Raw genomic sequence first — 20,300 nt, 5'->3', positions numbered from 1 at the left:
AATTTCCGTACGTGTTAAGCGTTTTAATGACTCAAAATAACACAGAAGAGTTCCATCTACTATCGTCTACCACGGACCATCATGGAGAGAAATCAACCACAGACAGATGCATCAAATAACATTTTCAGCCAAGATTCCGCGTTTTTGCAACAATACCAAGCAGGACTTCAGAAACAAAATGTAAAACCGACAGCCTCACAACACATTAGTCTATTGACGGGAAAAGTCGGTACTGGTTTTCCAAAAGACCAAACCGTTATGCCAGGGATGAGCGGCCAGGTAACTGCTGAGTGCTGGAGATGCAACATTTGAATTTGGCTTCCGATTGATATAATTCACTATTGAACCTAAGTCAATAATTGTCTGTGGTACTTCCCGTAGAAAACTAATGGTCGGAATTACAAGTACTAGTCATTTCGTACCATTACAATACCATTTCGTACCCAAATCATATACAAAGAAAGAATTTTTTTTATCATAGACAAGTGTTAGACTACTCCTATACTGTATACAGTAAACATAAGAGGCCGCTGGTCGGCTCTTTTTCTATCGGAGCCTGTCAAAAATATATCGCCGTGTAAAACCTCTAGCATATTGTTTGAGTAAGACAAGTGTGTACCATGTTTATAAGAATAAAAAAAAACCACATTGATTTTACTGATTTTATGATTTTGAAGTCTGCCATTCAAACTTGTTCAAGAAAAAAACGAATTAAAGTTTCCAATAAGAGTTATGTACAGATATAATCTTTGGATTACCATGTTGATACCGAAATGGCGATTACTCTTAAAACTTCTCTGTTTTTGTTTATTGATGATATATAGAGTGGGGATACGTAATTTCGCACACTTTGGTATGTATCTAAATACATTTCCATTAAATTAATTTCAAATCGAGAAAGAATACCTGACATTGTTAGATGTACAAATGCTTCGGAACATACAAGTGTGCAACCTGATGTGCACACGTATCACTGTGCATATGGGAGCTGTTGTTAACTTGTGTTTATTGCTGGGTTTGAAGACGATCGGGAACGTAATTTCGCACACCCACCTAACTTCTTTAATTTTGTAGGTAAAAATAGTTTTCAGCCATTTTGTAGACAAACAACATCCTAAACTAAGAATAAGCCTAATGCCATGATTAAAATAATCTTTAAAATCAAAATAATGTAAAATTGGAAAGTGTCAATTAATTTACCACCATGACCGCTCCCTACGGAGGTAATGTAAACAAGGCGGCAAAATTTATGGGGTGTCTGCAGGTCAACGCTGTTATTAGTTATACTTTAGTGGGTTTGTATTCAGTTTTGATTATGATCTGATCAAATTTAATTTTCCTTAAATATTTGCATATTCACATCCCAATCAACAACTGGGATTATTTTAGATAAGATATTTAATCATCCGGTATCCATTTTATCGGAGGAGAGTCGTATCAGTTAAATTTTGTTTTCAAAACGAACTTAATCTGAAAAGAAGTATTTAAAACCGCAAAAGTTCCACAAAAGTTTGGTATTAGTCAAAATATAAGCAAAAAAGCACAGTCCTCGACCACTGGGGAGAAAAAAACACACAAAATCATCAGGTGTGCGAATTTACGTACTGTGCGAAATTACGTACCCTTGCTCTAAGTATGTAATTAACACCTTAATATAGAACATGAACCAACCCTGTGTCTGTCGGGTTTATAATTATAAATGTATTGATCTATATACATGTAACAAGTATTTTTAGTAAGTAATGACAACGTTAACCTAAGTGCTATGCATGCAGACATGACGTAATTACAAATTACTTTTTGTACGATACGATCCATTTATAATATGACAGACTTATATACGCTAGTCCGGAGTTCACCATGGCCTAGTATATGTCAGATGGTTCAAGGTTAGCCATCGTTAGATTATCATTTGGCCCCGCTTCCCTGTTCATCATGCATGGATAAATGCACATGCGACAGGTGATCACTAAATTTTGATTAATTGGACCAGAGACATATATACAGAGAGATAAGAAACATTACTATTTTCCTGTACAAGTGGTGGCTCCCTTTATTCGTGACCACTCAAGTGTATCCCTTATCGAGAGCGTCTTGTCCCCTATCAAACACACGCGAGCACAGGTAAATCTGGCTATATAGTATAGTCTATATTATAATGGATGCCAAACTTTCCTCATTGCCTGGAACACCTGTGCCAGTCTGTGGACAGAACCAGTTGTGCAAAATTTTTATATTTAATTCTACTTCGAATAACCCATAATACAGTCACATTCTACATTTGTAACTAAAAATTGTTCTGTATCTGATGTCAACTGATTGCTACAGGTTTCATCTGAATTTGAATTAATGGATTTATAAGTTGACTAATGGTAAGATATATACATTTGCCCTCTTCCCCCTCATACCCCAGGGGGTCGGGTATTACATATACCAACTTGTCAAGTTTATACTGATATCGATACCTGTCATTGCATTTATAAAAATGTTTGTTAGAAATGAGACTTTTGGTTTGATGGAAGAAGTTTATTAAATCTGTAAATGCACTAAGTGACCCCTTTTGGGGTCCCGTCACTAGGACCCCATGCAGATCTCTGGAGGGTCAGACATTTGCCAGATATAGACTGTGATCCCCATGTGATACAGGATAATTTTTGACAAATTATTTGGGGGATGTATACCTGGTAATCATACTCATGGAAGTTTTTGGTCATTTTTCTAAAAATAGACAAGACATAATACTAGGTCACTGTGACCTTCTTTTTCAGTTTTTGGCATTTTCATAACAGAATTTCAAAATTTGATAAAAATTTCTTTAGAAGAAAAATGCAAAAACTATATATATAATATTAAAACAAAATTTGTATGAACTGAAATAATAAAACTTTCATTTTATAACCCCTCTCCCAATATTGACCCAAAATTCTATAATGAGCCCACACAAATGTGCTATTTTGAATAGCATACCAAATGGAATTGGCCTTAAGGTATTTTCTTTTGAAGAATTATGCTTATCACTGATGAGGAGCCATGGAATAGCCTAGCAGATTTTTAATCATCTTATTTATTTTCTACAGACAATAACACAACCTGTTGGAAGTACTGTGGTACCTAAGTTGAAACAGAATGTTGTACAAGGATCTCATCCATCTCTTGTCACCAGCTCACCAGGATCAATAGCACATGCTATGCTGGCCCGCAATCCTGTCAGGTAAGGTCTCAAAAAACTGCATTGCTTTACGTGGATCAGGTTTTACTTTGAGGAAATATTGGAACATTTTCTTTAAAAATGGCATTCATATAATTATCAATATATATGGTAATTAGCTTATACTAGTGTAATTAATTAATATATTACATACAAGTTTATTCCTTTACAGGTTTCCAAGTGGAACCCATCCTGTACCAGGGAGGATCATTACCAGACCCATTATGGCCCCCAACCCTTATGTCAGGAAATGGAGACGGCTCAAAAAAGTCATCAAGGACCTGATGTTTGTAAGTTTCTCAAAATTTAACCTTCCCTGTGTAATTTGAAAGCCATTTCTATTAAACTTAATCTTATTTTAAAGTATGGAAATATATGTATGCTTCAGATAGAGATTAATATATTATTAAGTTAGGCCCTTTTGTTATAAATTTGATGAAGTACAGAATATGCTGTTAAAGACACAGGCAGTTGGCATGAATTCCCAACCATTGATTCTCCACGGTCCATATATATGTAGGTATCATATTTAAAAGTATTGTATTAACATTTTGTGTTGCATTTGCCTACATGTATGTCATTGGTAAACCAAATTGTAGTTATTAGACCGCATTATTCCATTCACAGTGATACGGTAAGTGTAAGAATATAGATGTACAGCTCCAAATGTTTTAGGTTTTAGGTACTTAATTTTTAAGTAAAAAATAGCTGCCAGTTATTTTCGGTATCAGCAGGCCTAGAGAGCTTTCTAAATTTAGCATTTAGTCACATAACTAAGCAACCACAAAAAATAAAGTAACTTCACAAGTAATGACGCTGCAAATTTATTATAAGAAATTAATGTAGTTGTCACTATTCGAGACCCCATATTGTCACCGTCGGTTACAGGTGTTGATTTGTTCACAGGTGAATGCTGCTATTTGTGATGAGGTTGTTAGGGTGGAAGAAAAAGTTGCAAAAGCTAAAGAAGAAAGACGGTAAATATACAGTCAAGATTTTCCTTTTAAAGATTGGTATCAGGAAAATCATAATTTAAAAGAAAATGTATGTGTGAAAATGAAATGAGATGAAAGTTTGTGAAAACCAGTGAACTGTGTAAACAAGATAAATACTGTATACCTGGAAATTTTCGCCCCAGGTTATTTTCGCCATTTAGCAACACAAAACATATTCGCCCCGTTTTAAATTTGCTCTTCACAAAATTAATAATTTGATTCAACCAGGCCTGACATTTTCGCCTTCATCTTAAATTCGCCCTATCATCAAAAGGCGAAAATAGCGAAAATTAAACGAGGGCGAAAATTACCAGGTATCACTACTGCATACCCAAGCCCTTAAAACGGCCATTAAAAACCCCATTAAAATTTCCCATCATAAAACCATCAATCATGCTATTAATTTTGTACCTTTAATTGCTATTAATTGAAAAATTTTAATACAAGTTTGATAGTCTTTAAATGTGACAGTTTTCAATTTTAATGATCATCAAAGGGTTGAAACAAATCAATTAGTTCATGGTACTTAATTAATACATTTTAATGGCTATTAACAAAACATTTATAATGATCATTAATTATTTTAATAATGGCTTTTAATTTAACATTAATGACTATTAAAGGTACAAAATTAATGGGTCTGAAAAAAAACCAATAAAATTTAAATGCATTTTAAGGATTTTAATGGTTTGTCAAATTGCCCATTACAAACCCATTAAAGTTTTCACTAAGTAATTGCCATTACAATGTAATAGGGCCATCAATAATTAGTTTTCAATGTAATGGGCATCAAACCTTATGGTGTAATGGGCATTAAACATTTTTGGTGTAATGTAATGGCCATTAGGTTTGGAGCAAAACCATTTTTGTAATGCCCATTAACGGTGTCATTACTTTCTGAAGTGTACTCTGTAATGGCCATTACATTTCGTCAGAAAAGGTGTAATGGCCATTAAAGGTGTACAAAACTAAAAGACCATTACAAGAAAATACACTTTAATGGCCATAATTTTTACAAATATAATGACCATTACTTTTAAAGTACAAAAAACTGTTTAAAGATCAACACAATGGTAATGGCCATTACGTTTTTACAAACAAAAGTGTAATGGCCATTATATATATACAGGTATACAAAATTAAGGGACCTAAATGTGACCATTACATAAGACGCATTCAGAAAATTTAGAAAATGCATTTTACCACTTAATTTCATCAAAGTTCATCATGAACTGTATCACTATGCATGTTTGACAATATCGTTGTACATGTAGTCCTTCCATTAAAAATTGCATTCAAAGTGATCCATCATTTGTTTCAAATTGATAACTGCTTCAAAAATGGATATTCACAGTACACAATCATGTGGACCCAAAATCCTTTTAATATTCTTCAGATACATGTAAGAGTGATTTATGTTCATTATTGCATTAATTCTCAATGTACATATGATGTGTGTTTGTACAATTTGGTTGAATAGGCAATACAATTTAAGAAATGCCAAAGCTGTTTGAATATAATGTACACTATGTAAATTTAGGTCACATGCATGGTGATTGGTTTTAAGTTAATTCTTACCTATAAACAGGTTGACATACTTCCAGAGTTGAATATTTCATTTCCTGGTAGTCTTGTATTAATCATGAACCAGGTATTAAAGATAAATACTTCCCTTCATTTGTAAAATAACATGTTGTTCATATGTGTGAGAAAAGCCTCATGGCTGCCATGTATTGGAACTCTCCTGCTTGAAGTTATTTGGCGGGAAAATTTGGCGGGAAATTTGAAGTTTTTTTTATTGTGAAGGGGTTTAGTAAGCCTGTGCAGTTTCCTTATTCTTCTTTAAGCCAACAACAAAATTGTAATATAGACATGGAATTCAACAATAACAATATAATGAAAAATAAGATACTGAAATAATACATTAATTTAAGGTCAACAATTCATGGTAGTATATTAAACATTGTCATATATATTACAATATGATGTGATGATATTTGTAATATTTGTAATGGCCATTACAAGAAAAAAAATGTCACTTATGAGGAATAACAAATGTAATGGCATTACATAAAGGTACCATTAAGTAATGGCTATTGCATTATGACCATAATTTGTTATGGTCATTAAATGGAAAATGTAATGGGCATTACATGAAGTTACCAATAAATAATTGCCATTACATTGTGATCATAATTTGTTTTGGCCATTAAATGGAAAATGTTATGGGAGTACATAAAATCCACAGTTAGTAATGGCCATAACATTATGATGACTCCACTCTAATGGCCATTACAAACAGAATAAAGGCCATTAAAAAAAATACAAAACATGAAGTAATGGCCATTATTTTGTTAATGACCATTACAAAGAAAATATTAATAGGAAAGTAATTGAAATTTAGAAAAATAATGCCCATTACATTACTTAACTCCAGGTTTGTCCCAAAAATGGAAACGAGAAATAATGGCCAATTTTAATGGAATCAGTGTTTTTAATGGTTTTGTAATGGGTTTGTAATAGATTTGTAATGACTTTGCTGGGCAGTAGTGTATACCGTAACTTAAAAAACTAGATAATTACGTGACAGATTGTAATTTGAGTAAATGTTATGTCCCATGTACTGCAGGGCCTTATGTTCAATTTCACAAAATAGTAGATACACTTCACAGTATAGGTTATTTAAACTGATGTATTTTGAATTTCAATACAATATCATATGAATTTGACCTTATCATAAGCTTTTTGATTTAAACAGAGCTACAAAACAATGAAAAAAAATATAACAATTTGATGGGTGCAGACTAAAAGCTTCAATGTCCATATAACTAACATATATATCATTATGTCTAGCTTCATTACATTAATAGATTATTATAATTATTTACTCTACATATTTCAGGTTCTTGTTGCGTAAAGTATTACATTACCAATCCTACACAGAGGGTGCAGCTGTGTCTGATAAATCCTCCCCAGGTGGCGCTTCGGTAAAACTCAGTGGCTTGTCTCCGGGAGAAAGTTCAGACCCCCAGACTGTGAAAGTTAAAAACAAAACAAAGAAAAAGGTTCCATCTACAGATCGGAAGAAAGCAGCTACTACAAAAGAAATATTAGGTGATCAACATTTACGATGTGTACAGACACTTACAATTTACGATGTGTACAGACATTTAGGATGTGTGTAATACAGACATTTAGGATGTGTAATACAGACATTTAGGATGTGTGTAGTACAGACATTTAGGATGTGTAATACAGACATTTAGGATATGAGTAGTACAGACATTTAGGATGTGTGAAGTATGACATTTAGGATGTGTATAGTACAGACATTTAGGATGTGTAATACAGACATTTAGAATGTGTGTAGACATTTAGGATGTGTGTAGACATTTAGGATGTGTGTAGTACAGACATTTAAGATGTGTGTAGTACAGACATTTAGGATGTGTAATACAGACATTTAGAATGTGTGTAGACATTTAGGATGTGTGTTAGACATTTAGGATGTGTGTAGTACAGACATTTAAGATGTGTGTAGTACAGACATTTAGGATGTGTGTAGTACAGACATTTAGGATGTGTGTAGCACAGACATTTAGGATGTGTGTAGTACAGACATTTAGGATGTGTGTAGTACAGACATTTAGGATGTGTGTAGTACAGACATTTAGGAAGTGTGTAGTACAGACATTTAGGATGTGTGTAGTACAGACATTTAGGATGTGTAATACAGACATTTAGGATGTGTGTAGTACAGACATTTAGGATGTGTGTAGTACAGACATTTAGGATGTGTGTAGTACAGACATTTAGGATGTGTGTAGTACAGACATTTAGGATGTATTTAATACAGACATTTAGGATGTGTGTAGTACAGACATTTAGGATGTGTGTAGTACAGACATTTAGGATGTTTGTAGTACAGACATTTGGGATGTGTGTAGTACAGACATTTAGGATGTGTGTAGTACAGACATTTAGGATGTGTGTAGTACAGACATTTAGGATGTGTGTAGTACAGACATTTAGGATGTGTGAAGTACAGACATTTAGGATGTGTGTAGTACAGACATTTAGGATGTGAGTAGTACAGACATTTAGGATGTATGAAGTACAGACATTTAGGATGTGTGTAGTACAGACATTTAGGATGTGTGTAGTACAGACATTTAGGATGTGTGTAGTACAGACATTTAGGATGTGTAATACAGACATTTAGGATGTGTGTAGTACAGACATTTAGGATGTGTGTAGTACAGACATTTAGGATGTGTGTAGTACAGACATTTAGGATGTATTTAGTACAGACATTTAGGATGTGTGTAGTACAGACATTTAGGATGTGTGTAGTACAGACATTTAGGATGTGTGTAGTACAGACATTTAGGATGTGTGTAGTACAGACATTTAGGATGTGTGTAGTACAGACATTTAGGATGTGTGTAGTACAGACATTTAGGATGTGAGTAGTACAGACATTTAGGATGTATGAAGTACAGACATTTAGGATGTGTGTAGTACAGACATTTAGGATGTGTGTAGTACAGACATTTAGGATGTGTGTAGTACAGACATTTAGGATGTGTAATACAGACATTTAGGATGTGTGTAGTACAGACATTTAGGATGTGTGTAGTACAGACATTGAGGATGTGTGTAGTACAGACATTTAGGATGTATGTAGTACAGACATTTAGGATGTGTGTAGTACAGACATTTAGGATGTGTGTAGTACAGACATTTAGGATGTGTAATACAGACATTTAGGATGTGTGTAATACAGACATTTAGGATATGAGTAGTACAGACATTTAGGATGTGTGAAGTATGACATTTAGGATGTGTATAGTACAGACATTTAGGATGTGTAATACAGACATTTAGAATGTGTGTAGACATTTAGGATGTGTGTAGACATTTAGGATGTGTGTAGTACAGACATTTAAGATGTGTGTAGTACAGACATTTAGGATGTGTGTAGTACAGACATTTAGGATGTGTGTAGCACAGACATTTAGGATGTGTGTAGTACAGACATTTAGGATGTGTGTAGTACAGACATTTAGGATGTGTGTAGTACAGACATTTAGGAAGTGTGTAGTACAGACATTTAGGATGTGTGTAGTACAGACATTTAGGATGTGTAATACAGACATTTAGGATGTGTGTAGTACAGACATTTAGGATGTGTGTAGTACAGACATTTAGGATGTGTGTAGTACAGACATTTAGGATGTGTGTAGTACAGACATTTAGGATGTATTTAATACAGACATTTAGGATGTGTGTAGTACAGACATTTAGGATGTGTGTAGTACAGACATTTAGGATGTGTGTAGTACAGACATTTAGGATGTGTGTAGTACAGACATTTAGGATGTGTGTAGTACAGACATTTAGGATGTGTGTAGTACAGACATTTAGGATGTGTGTAGTACAGACATTTAGGATGTGTGAAGTACAGACATTTACGATGTGTGTAGTACAGACATTTAGGATGTGAGTAGTACAGACATTTAGGATGTATGAAGTACAGACATTTAGGATGTGTGTAGTACAGACATTTAGGATGTGTGTAGTACAGACATTTAGGATGTGTAATACAGACATTTAGGATGTGTGTAGTACAGACATTTAGGATGTGTGTAGTACAGACATTGAGGATGTGTGTAGTACAGACATTTAGGATGTGTGTAGTACAGACATTTAGGATGTGTGTAGTACAGACATTTAGGATGTGTAATACAGACATTTAGGATGTGTGTAATACAGACATTTAGGATATGAGTAGTACAGACATTTAGGATGTGTGAAGTATGACATTTAGGATGTGTATAGTACAGACATTTAGGATGTGTAATACAGACATTTAGAATGTGTGTAGACATTTAGGATGTGTGTAGACATTTAGGATGTGTGTAGTACAGACATTTAAGATGTGTGTAGTACAGACATTTAGGATGTGTAATACAGACATTTAGAATGTGTGTAGACATTTAGGATGTGTGTAGACATTTAGGATGTGTGTAGTACAGACATTTAAGATGTGTGTAGTACAGACATTTAGGATGTGTGTAGTACAGACATTTAGGATGTGTGTAGCACAGACATTTAGGATGTGTGTAGTACAGACATTTAGGATGTGTGTAGTACAGACATTTAGGATGTGTGTAGTACAGACATTTAGGAAGTGTGTAGTACAGACATTTAGGATGTGTGTAGTACAGACATTTAGGATGTGTAATACAGACATTTAGGATGTGTGTAGTACAGACATTTAGGATGTGTGTAGTACAGACATTTAGGATGTGTGTAGTACAGACATTTAGGATGTATTTAATACAGACATTTAGGATGTGTGTAGTACAGACATTTAGGATGTTTGTAGTACAGACATTTGGGATGTGTGTAGTACAGACATTTGGGATGTGTGTAGTACAGACATTTAGGATGTGTGTAGTACAGACATTTAGGATGTGTGTAGTACAGACATTTAGGATGTGTGTAGTACAGACATTTAGGATGTGAGTAGTACAGACATTTAGGATGTATGAAGTACAGACATTTAGGATGTGTGTAGTACAGACATTTAGGATGTGTGTAGTACAGACATTTAGGATGTGTGTAGTACAGACATTTAGGATGTGTAATACAGACATTTAGGATGTGTGTAGTACAGACATTTAGGATGTGTGTAGTACAGACATTTAGGATGTGTGTAGTACAGACATTTAGGATGTGTGTAGTACAGACATTTAGGATGTATTTAGTACAGACATTTAGGATGTGTGTAGTACAGACATTTAGGATGTGTGTAGTACAGACATTTAGGATGTGTGTAGTACAGACATTTAGGATGTGTGTAGTACAGACATTTAGGATGTGTGTAGTACAGACATTTAGGATGTGTGTAGTACAGACATTTAGGATGTGTGTAGTACAGACATTTAGGATGTGTGTAGTACAGACATTTAGGATGTGTGTAGTACAGATATTTAGGATGTGTATAGTACAGACATTTAGGATGTTTGTAGTACAGACATTTAGGATGTGTGTAGTACAGACATTTAGGATGTGTGAAGTACAGACATTTAGGATGTGTGTAGTACAGACATTTAGGATGTGAGTAGTACAGACATTTAGGATGTATGAAGTACAGACATTTAGGATGTGTGTAGTACAGACATTTAGGATGTGTGTAGTACAGACATTTAGGATGTATGAAGTACAGACATTTAGGATGTGTGTAGTACAGACATTTAGGATGTGTGTAGTACAGACATTTAGGATGTGTGTAGTACAGACATTTAGGATGTGTAATACAGACATTTAGGATGTGTGTAGTACAGACATTTAGGATGTGTGTAGTACAGACATTTAGGATGTGTGTAGTACAGACATTTAGGATGTGTGTAGTACAGACATTTAGGATGTATTTAGTACAGACATTTAGGATGTGTGTAGTACAGACATTTAGGATGTGTGTAGTACAGACATTTAGGATGTGTGTAGTACAGACATTTAGGATGTGTGTAGTACAGACATTTAGGATGTGTGTAGTACAGACATTTAGGATGTGTGTAGTACAGACATTTAGGATGTGTGTAGTAGACATTTAGGATGTGTGTAGTACAGACATTTAGGATGTGTGTAGTACAGATATTTAGGATGTGTGTAGTACAGACATTTAGGATGTTTGTAGTACAGACATTTAGGATGTGTGTAGTACAGACATTTAGGATGTGTGAAGTACAGACATTTAGGATGTGTGTAGTACAGACATTTAGGATGTGTGTAGTACAGACATTTAGGATGTATGAAGTACAGACATTTAGGATGTGTGTAGTACAGACATTTAGGATGTGTGTAGTACAGACATTTAGGATGTGTGTAGTACAGACATTTAGGATGTGTAATACAGACATTTAGGATGTGTGTAGTACAGACATTTAGGATGTGTGTAGTACAGACATTGAGGATGTGTGTAGTACAGACATTTAGGATGTATGTAGTACAGACATTTAGGATGTGTGTAGTACAGACATTTAGGATGTGTAATACAGACATTTAGGATGTGTGTAATACAGACATTTAGGATATGAGTAGTACAGACATTTAGGATGTGTGAAGTATGACATTTAGGATGTGTATAGTACAGACATTTAGGATGTGTAATACAGACATTTAGAATGTGTGTAGACATTTAGGATGTGTGTAGACATTTAGGATGTGTGTAGTACAGACATTTAAGATGTGTGTAGTACAGACATTTAGGATGTGTAATACAGACATTTAGAATGTGTGTAGACATTTAGGATGTGTGTAGACATTTAGGATGTGTGTAGTACAGACATTTAAGATGTGTGTAGTACAGACATTTAGGATGTGTGTAGTACAGACATTTAGGATGTGTGTAGTACAGACATTTAGGATGTGTGTAGTACAGACATTTAGGATGTGTGTAGTACAGACATTTAGGATGTGTGTAGTACAGACATTTAGGAAGTGTGTAGTACAGACATTTAGGATGTGTGTAGTACAGACATTTAGGATGTGTAATACAGACATTTAGGATGTGTGTAGTACAGACATTTAGGATGTGTGTAGTACAGACATTTAGGATGTGTGTAGTACAGACATTTAGGATGTGTGTAGTACAGACATTTAGGATGTGTGTAGTACAGACATTTAGGATGTGTGTAGTACAGACATTTAGGATGTGTGTAGTACAGACATTTAGGATGTGTGTAGTACAGACATTTAGGATGTGTGTAGTACAGACATTTAGGATGTGTGTAGTACAGACATTTAGGATGTGTGTAGTACAGACATTTAGGATGTGTGTAGTACAGACATTTAGGATTTGTGTAGTACAGATATTTAGGATGTGTATAGTACAGACATTTAGGATGTTTGTAGTACAGACATTTAGGATGTTTGTAGTACAGACATTTAGGATGTGTGTAGTACAGACATTTAGGATGTGTGTAGTACAGACATTTAGGATGTGTGAAGTACAGACATTTAGGATGTGTGTAGTACAGACATTTAGGATGTGAGTAGTACAGACATTTAGGATGTATGAAGTACAGACATTTAGGATGTGTGTAGTACAGACATTTAGGATGTGTGTAGTACAGACATTTAGGATGTGTGTAGTACAGACATTTAGGATGTGTAATACAGACATTTAGGATGTGTGTAGTACAGACATTTAGGATGTGTGTAGTACAGACATTTAGGATGTGTAATACAGACATTTAGGATGTGTGTAATACAGACATTTAGGATATGAGTAGTACAGACATTTAGGATGTGTGAAGTATGACATTTAGGATGTGTATAGTACAGACATTTAGGATGTGTGTAGTACAGACATTTAGGATGTGTGTAGTACAGACATTTAGGATGTGTGTAGTACAGACATTTAGGATGTGTAATACAGACATTTAGGATGTGTGTAGTACAGACATTTAGGATGTGTAATACAGACATTTAGGATGTGTGTAATACAGACATTTAGGATATGAGTAGTACAGACATTTAGGATGTGTGAAGTATGACATTTAGGATGTGTATAGTACAGACATTTAGGATGTGTAATACAGACATTTAGAATGTGTGTAGACATTTAGGATGTGTGTAGTACAGACATTTAAGATGTGTGTAGTACAGACATTTAGGATGTGTAATACAGACATTTAGAATGTGTGTAGACATTTAGGATGTGTGTAGTACAGACATTTAAGATGTGTGTAGTACAGACATTTAGTACAGACATTTAGGATGTGTGTAGTACAGACATTTAGGATGTATTTAGTACAGACATTTAGGATGTGTGTAGTACAGACATTTAGGATGTGTATAGTACAGACATTTAGGATGTGTGTAGTACAGACATTTAGGATGTGTGTAGTACAGACATTTAGGATGTGTGTAGTACAGATATTTAGGATGTGTATAGTACAGACATTTAGGATGTTTGTAGTACAGACATTTAGGATGTGTGTAGTACAGACATTTAGGATGTGTGTAGTACAGACATTTAGGATGTGTATAGTACAGACATTTAGGATGTGTATAGTACAGACATTTAGGATGTGTGCAGTACAGACATTTAGGATGTGTGTAGTACAAACATTTAGGATGTGTGTAGTACAGACATTTAGGATGTATGAAGTAGACATTTAGGATGTGTGAAGTACAGACATTTAGGATGTGTGCGGTACAGACATTTAGGATGTGTGTAGTACAGACATTTAGGATGTGTGTAGTACAGACATTTAGGATGTGTGTAGTACAGACATTTAGGATGTGTGTAGTACAGACATTTAGGATGTGTGTAGTACAGACATTTAGGATGTGTGTAGTACAGACATTTAGGATGTGTGTAATACAGACATTTAGGATGTATGTAATACAGACATTTAGGATGTGTGTAGTACAGACATTTAGGATGTGTGTAGTACAGACATTTAGGATGTATTTAGTACAGACATTTAGGATGTGTGAAGTACAGACATTTAGGATGTGTGTAGTACAGACATTTAGGATGTGAGTAGTACAGACATTTAGGATGTATGAAGTACAGACATTTAGGATGTGTGTAGTACAGACATTTAGGATGTGTGTAGTACAGACATTTAGGATGTGTATAGTACAGACATTTAGGATGTATGAAGTACAGACATTTAGGATGTGTATAGTAGACATTTAGGTTGTATGAGGTAGACATTTAGGATGTGTATAGTAGACATTTAGGATGTGTGAAGTATGACATTTAGGATGTGTGTAATACAGACATTTAGTATGTGTAATACAGACATTTAGGATGTGTGTAGTATGACATTTAGGATGTGTGTAGTACAGACATTTAGGATGTGTGAAGTACAAACATTTAGGATGTGTGAAGTACAGACATTTAGGATGTGTGTAGTACAGACATTTAGGATGTGTTTAGTACAGACATTTAGGATGTGTGTAGTACAGACATTTAGGATGTGTGTAGTAGACATTTAGGATGTGTGTAGTACAGACATTTAGGATGTGTGAAGTACAAACATTTAAGATGTGTGTAGTACAGACATTTATATAATTAGTATATGAGTAGTACAGACATTTAGGATGTGTGTAATACAGACATTTAGGATGTGTGAAGTACAAACATTTAAGATGTGTGTAGTACAGACATTTAGTATATGAGTAGTACAGACATTTAGGATGTATGAAGCTCCATATGCAACAACATCTTAGACTCACTTATTCAGAATTATTTAAATTCAGATGAGTACAGCAGTAACTAAACAGCTAGCGAGACTGACTTTTAAATCTATGATAAAAATCTGCATTACATGTATAATGTGACACCTATGCAAAGGTCTTTGATTTAACCTGCGTCTAGATTTCATCAGCAGTAATAAAGTTATTTGCCAGAAGATATACGTTATATCCTCATGAAAACATTGTGAGCTTTAGTTGATGTAACTATATAATGTGGAATTAAAAAATGTATTTAAACTTTAATTTATCTACCTTAACTATAACTCGTGAAAAGCAATATTTGTATATCGATAGATAATTACTTTTGGTAAAATATCATGAATTGGCAGAAAACAAAAGTCAATATCTCCTTAATTTTCCTTATTTTCATATTTGATATAATCCATGACAAAATGTCAAATATTTTCTGTATTAACCTAAACTTGCTTTTTTTTTGGACGATGAAATATCAGATGGTGTCCAGGTGAAACCAAAGAAGAGTAAAAGTCAGATCATCAAGAAAGTCATACCGCCCCTACAACTTGACTCGACTGGACGTCCGGTCTTCCCTCTAGCTCTCGGGGAACTGACCATCCACAGTATTGGGGAGGTAGCTATAACTATTATTGATGTTTTTTTATATGAATGAGAAATTCTTTCTCTCCTGTTCTTGACTGGGGCACCTAAACTTTTAGAAAAGATTTCCTGTACTATTATATGGGACATAAGTGTATAATGAAAGCACCAATAAGTATTACTGTAGAAAATTATTAAGCATGTACAGTATACATGCAGTGTATTACTTATGTATAATACATTCTTCAAAATAATTCTTATTTGTAAGCTCAAAAATCTAAAAGGATGTTTTTCCCCAGATTGTGACAGATCGGCCAGGATTCCATACTCCTAAGTGTATCTATCCTGAGGGTTACTGTAGCACGCGTGTATTTGCCAGTACCAGTGGAGACGATCAGAAGTGTCTGTACACATGTAAGATATCTGACAGCGGGAAAGGACCCATCGTAAGTATAAAGTGCTATCTACTGGAATTATTCTTTTAAATGGTGCTCTCTTCACCTTTTCCATTCTCGTATCATTTTACCCTGGATTAATTTATTAGATTGTATTTCATTGAGAAAATTGTCCAATAATACTATTGATCCGTTCAGAAAAAAACAAATGAGACTTTGTGTTGTGTGACGTAATGAGATTTTGTGTTGTGTGATGTAATGAGACTTTGTGTTGTGTGTGACTTAATGAGACTTTGTGTTGTGTGTGTGTGACGTAATGAGACTTTGTGTTGTGTGTGACGTAATGAGACTTTGTGTTGTGTGTGACGTAATGAGACTTTGTGTTGTGTGACGTAATGAGACTTTGTGTTGTGTGACGTAATGAGACTTTGTGTTGTGTGTGACGTAATGAGACTTTGTGTTGTGTGTGATGTAATGAGACTTTGTGTTGTGTGTGACGTAATGAGACTTTGTGTTGTGTGTGACGTAATGAGACTGTGTTGTGTGCGACGTAATGAGACTTTGTGTTGTGTGACGTAATGAGACTTTGTGTTGTGTGTGATGTAATGAGACTTTGTGTTGTGTGACGTAATGAGACTTTGTGTTGTGTGACGTAATGAGACTTTGTGTTGTATGTGACGTAATGAGACTTTGTGTTGTGTGACATAATGAGACTTTGTGTTGTATGTGATGTAATGAGACTTTGTGTTGTGTGTGATGTATTGAGACTTTGTGTTGTGTGTGACGTAATGAGACTTAGTGTTGGGTGTGACGTAATGAGACTTTGTGTTGTGTGTGACGTAATGAGACTTTGTGTTGTGTGACGTAATGAGACTTTGTGTTGTGTGTGACGTAATGAGACTTTGTGTTGTGTGTGACGTAATGAGACTTTGTGTTGTGTGACGTAATGAGACATTGTGTTGTGTGTGACGTAATGAGACTTTGTGTTGTGTGTGACATAATGAGACTTTGTGTTGTGTGTGACGTAATGATACTTTGTGTTGTGTGACGTAATGATACTTTGTGTTGTGTGTGACGTAATGAGACTTTGTGCTGTGTGACGTAATGAGACTTTGTGTTGTGTGTGACGTAATGAGACTTTGTGTTGTGTGATGTAATGAGACTTTGTGTTGTGTGTGATGTATTGAGACTTTGTGTTGTGTGTGACGTAATGAGACTTAGTGTTGGGTGTGACGTAATGAGACTTTGTGTTGTGTGTGACGTAATGAGACTTTGTGTTGTGTGACGTAATGAGACTTTGTGTTGTGTGTAACGTAATGAGACTTTGTGTTGTGTGACGTAATGAGACATTGTGTTGTGTGTGACGTAATGAGACTTTGTGTTGTGTGTGACATAATGAGACTTTGTGTTGTGTGTGACGTAATGATACTTTGTGTTGTGTGACGTAATGAGACTTGTGTTTGTGAAAAAATGTGTACTATAACATATATTGTACATTATAACAGTTTGAGATAGCACCCGAGGACAACACAGACCGTGTACTTCGGAGTGATTCACCATCAGACTGTCACAACCTTCTTATTACCGCCGTTAATAAAAGCAGGTTTGTGAATGGAATTATATTAAAGTCGATCTGAGAGTTCAATTTTCAGTTGCTTTATTCACACAGCCTTATCTAAGGTTAGTGGCTTTTGCATATGGAAGTTTAAAGTGTACCTTTGAAGTCAGCGACACAGAGATAATTCTTGATATTCAGATACTAGCACCGAGTCCAGACCCATTATCCGTTGTGATTGATAACTATGAATAGTGTATTTTTCCAAAATATAAAGCAGTTTCTATTATGATAAAATCAAAACATTATTGTTTATTTCAGTTTAGAACTATTTAATTACGGTACACAGGCTTCATATTTTGTTCAGAATTTGCATTGCTGGTATGATCATGTATCTTGTCTTTTATACACACAGAGGAAACAATATGCTGGACTTGGCTGGTAAAGGAGCAGAATTCTTCGGTTTGTCACATCCAGTTGTTCAGAATTTAATACAAAGTTGTCCAGGTTCCAAACGATGTACAGGATACAAATGGGTCAAATTTGAAATAAACAAAATGGAAACTGTAGAAAACCTTGTCACTGATGCCACTAACGACCCTTCAATTAGCTTCGAGGCTTTCAAACTTTTAACAAAAGGTAATTAGATGAAATGATATGCTTCAAATTATACAGCTCTCTGAGTCCAGGGATACAGTTCAATTAACTTTATATCACAACAATTATGTAATGAGCTGTAAGTTTATATTAATCACTCTTGTTGGTCAGAATGATAATATTAATGAGGTCATATTGTTGGAGGAAGCAAGGTCACAGATAAAATGTTAGTGTGTTACAACTGTGTCACCCAGCCAGCAGAGTTTAGTGAGTAAAACGAATAGACAGGAAACCATGGGGACAACATAGAATGGGCAATTAACTATTTTTACTAAATATTTCAGAGCCAAACATTTAATCTAATGCTATGTGTATTGCCCTTCAGGTTTCTACATGTACATGTAACATTTTATACACATGACCTATTATATCATAGCAGGTGTTTTTTGTTGTCCTATGTGTAGATATATTGAAATGGTTAGCAATCATTGAATCAAAACAAATATTAGAATTACATTATTTATTTCTTTTTCAGGTGCCCTGTTACCTGGGAAGGCAACATCCCTTCTAGAGACATCCACCAGTTTACGGTCATTACTGACCAGTAAACCAAATATTAGTGGGAGTAAGACTCCTGGCAGTAATGTGGGATGAGAATTGTGTATCTACTAACTTATCAAAGACCTGTAAACAAGGCCATTTGTAACTTAGTTAGTATCATACTATACTTTGGTCAGTGAGTACTGTACAGTATAATCTTGACCAGTTGTAATTAAAGCTGCCAGTGTCAGATGAGTGATGCCCATCGTACGGTCAGTGGATTGGACAATGACCATAAATACATAGATGATAGGAGTTGAGTGAATAAAAGTCAAACACTACATCTACAAAATGTCATTCTACCGTCATTGGCCCGACACGATGGAGGCAAGACCAGCATCAGATTAACTATAATCTTGGATGATCATGTACTCGACCTACCGGACTGGTCATGTAGCAGTGTGTACTCACCAACATCAGATTAACTATAATCTTGGATGATCATGTACTCAACCTACCTGACTGGTCATGTAGCAGTGTGTACTGACCAACATCAGGTTAACTTTAATCTTGGATGATCATGTACTCGACCTACCGGACTGGTCATGTACCAGTGTGTACTGACCAATATCAGATTAACTATAATCTTGGATGATCATGTACTCGACCTAGTAGGCTACCGAACTGGTCATGTAGCAGTGTGTACTGACCAACATCAGATTAACTATAATCATTGGATGATCATGTACTCGACCTACCGGACTGGTCATGTAGCAGTGTGTACTGACCAACATAAAAGTGCAGCCATCATTTATAATTGATAAAACACAATTTCTTATCTTGTATGTGCAATGAAAAGCATTTTGTATAAATGCTAATTTTAACATAGTTTATTAACTACATACTGTTTACATGTGGATGCCTTATCCAGCATATCCTATTAATATGGATAGCAGCATATTTTTACATGAAAACAGAACTGTTCATTACATTTTATTGCTGAAATGTACAATATTGTGATAATAAAGTGTTTTTCCTTGTAAAAAAGAATTTACGTTCTAGTTCACCTGGACAGAAAGGCTAAGTAAGTTATATTGATAGTGGTCCATTTGGTGTCAACTTTTTCTGAGGTGATCTGAAAATGAATCACACTGTCACTGTCATGAAATATA

At 34.9% G+C, this 20,300-nt stretch overlaps 1 protein-coding gene across 1 annotated transcript; it reads left to right on the top strand.

Moving 5' to 3' along the window:
* The first annotated feature begins 56 nt into the window (after positions 1-56).
* LOC117338847 (transforming growth factor beta regulator 1-like) lies at positions 57-20,175 on the top strand. The gene is made up of 10 exons (XM_033900210.1): positions 57-279; positions 3,078-3,211; positions 3,381-3,498; positions 4,115-4,185; positions 7,106-7,317; positions 15,939-16,075; positions 16,341-16,487; positions 17,942-18,039; positions 18,407-18,630; positions 19,124-20,175. The coding sequence occupies exons 1-10, from the start codon at positions 82-84 to the stop codon at positions 19,240-19,242; spliced, it is 1,458 nt and encodes a 485-aa protein (XP_033756101.1). The 5' UTR covers positions 57-81; the 3' UTR covers positions 19,243-20,175.
* Positions 20,176-20,300: the final 125 nt, after the last annotated feature.

Source organism: Pecten maximus, chromosome 12 (genome assembly GCF_902652985.1).
Source record: "Pecten maximus chromosome 12, xPecMax1.1, whole genome shotgun sequence".
Lineage (NCBI taxonomy): Eukaryota > Metazoa > Mollusca > Bivalvia > Pectinida > Pectinidae > Pecten > Pecten maximus.
Note: the sequence above shows the minus strand (reverse complement) of the source record. Positions and strands in the feature narration are given on the sequence as shown.

Coding starts and splice junctions, on each gene's coding strand:
- LOC117338847 (XM_033900210.1), top strand. CDS start 82: ATGGAGAGAAATCAACCACAGACAGATGCATCAAATAACATTTTCAGC. Junction 3,499..4,114: donor TCATCAAGGACCTGATGTTT/GTAAGTTTCTCA, acceptor ATTTGTTCACAG/GTGAATGCTGCTATTTGTGA. Junction 16,076..16,340: donor CCATCCACAGTATTGGGGAG/GTAGCTATAACT, acceptor GTTTTTCCCCAG/ATTGTGACAGATCGGCCAGG.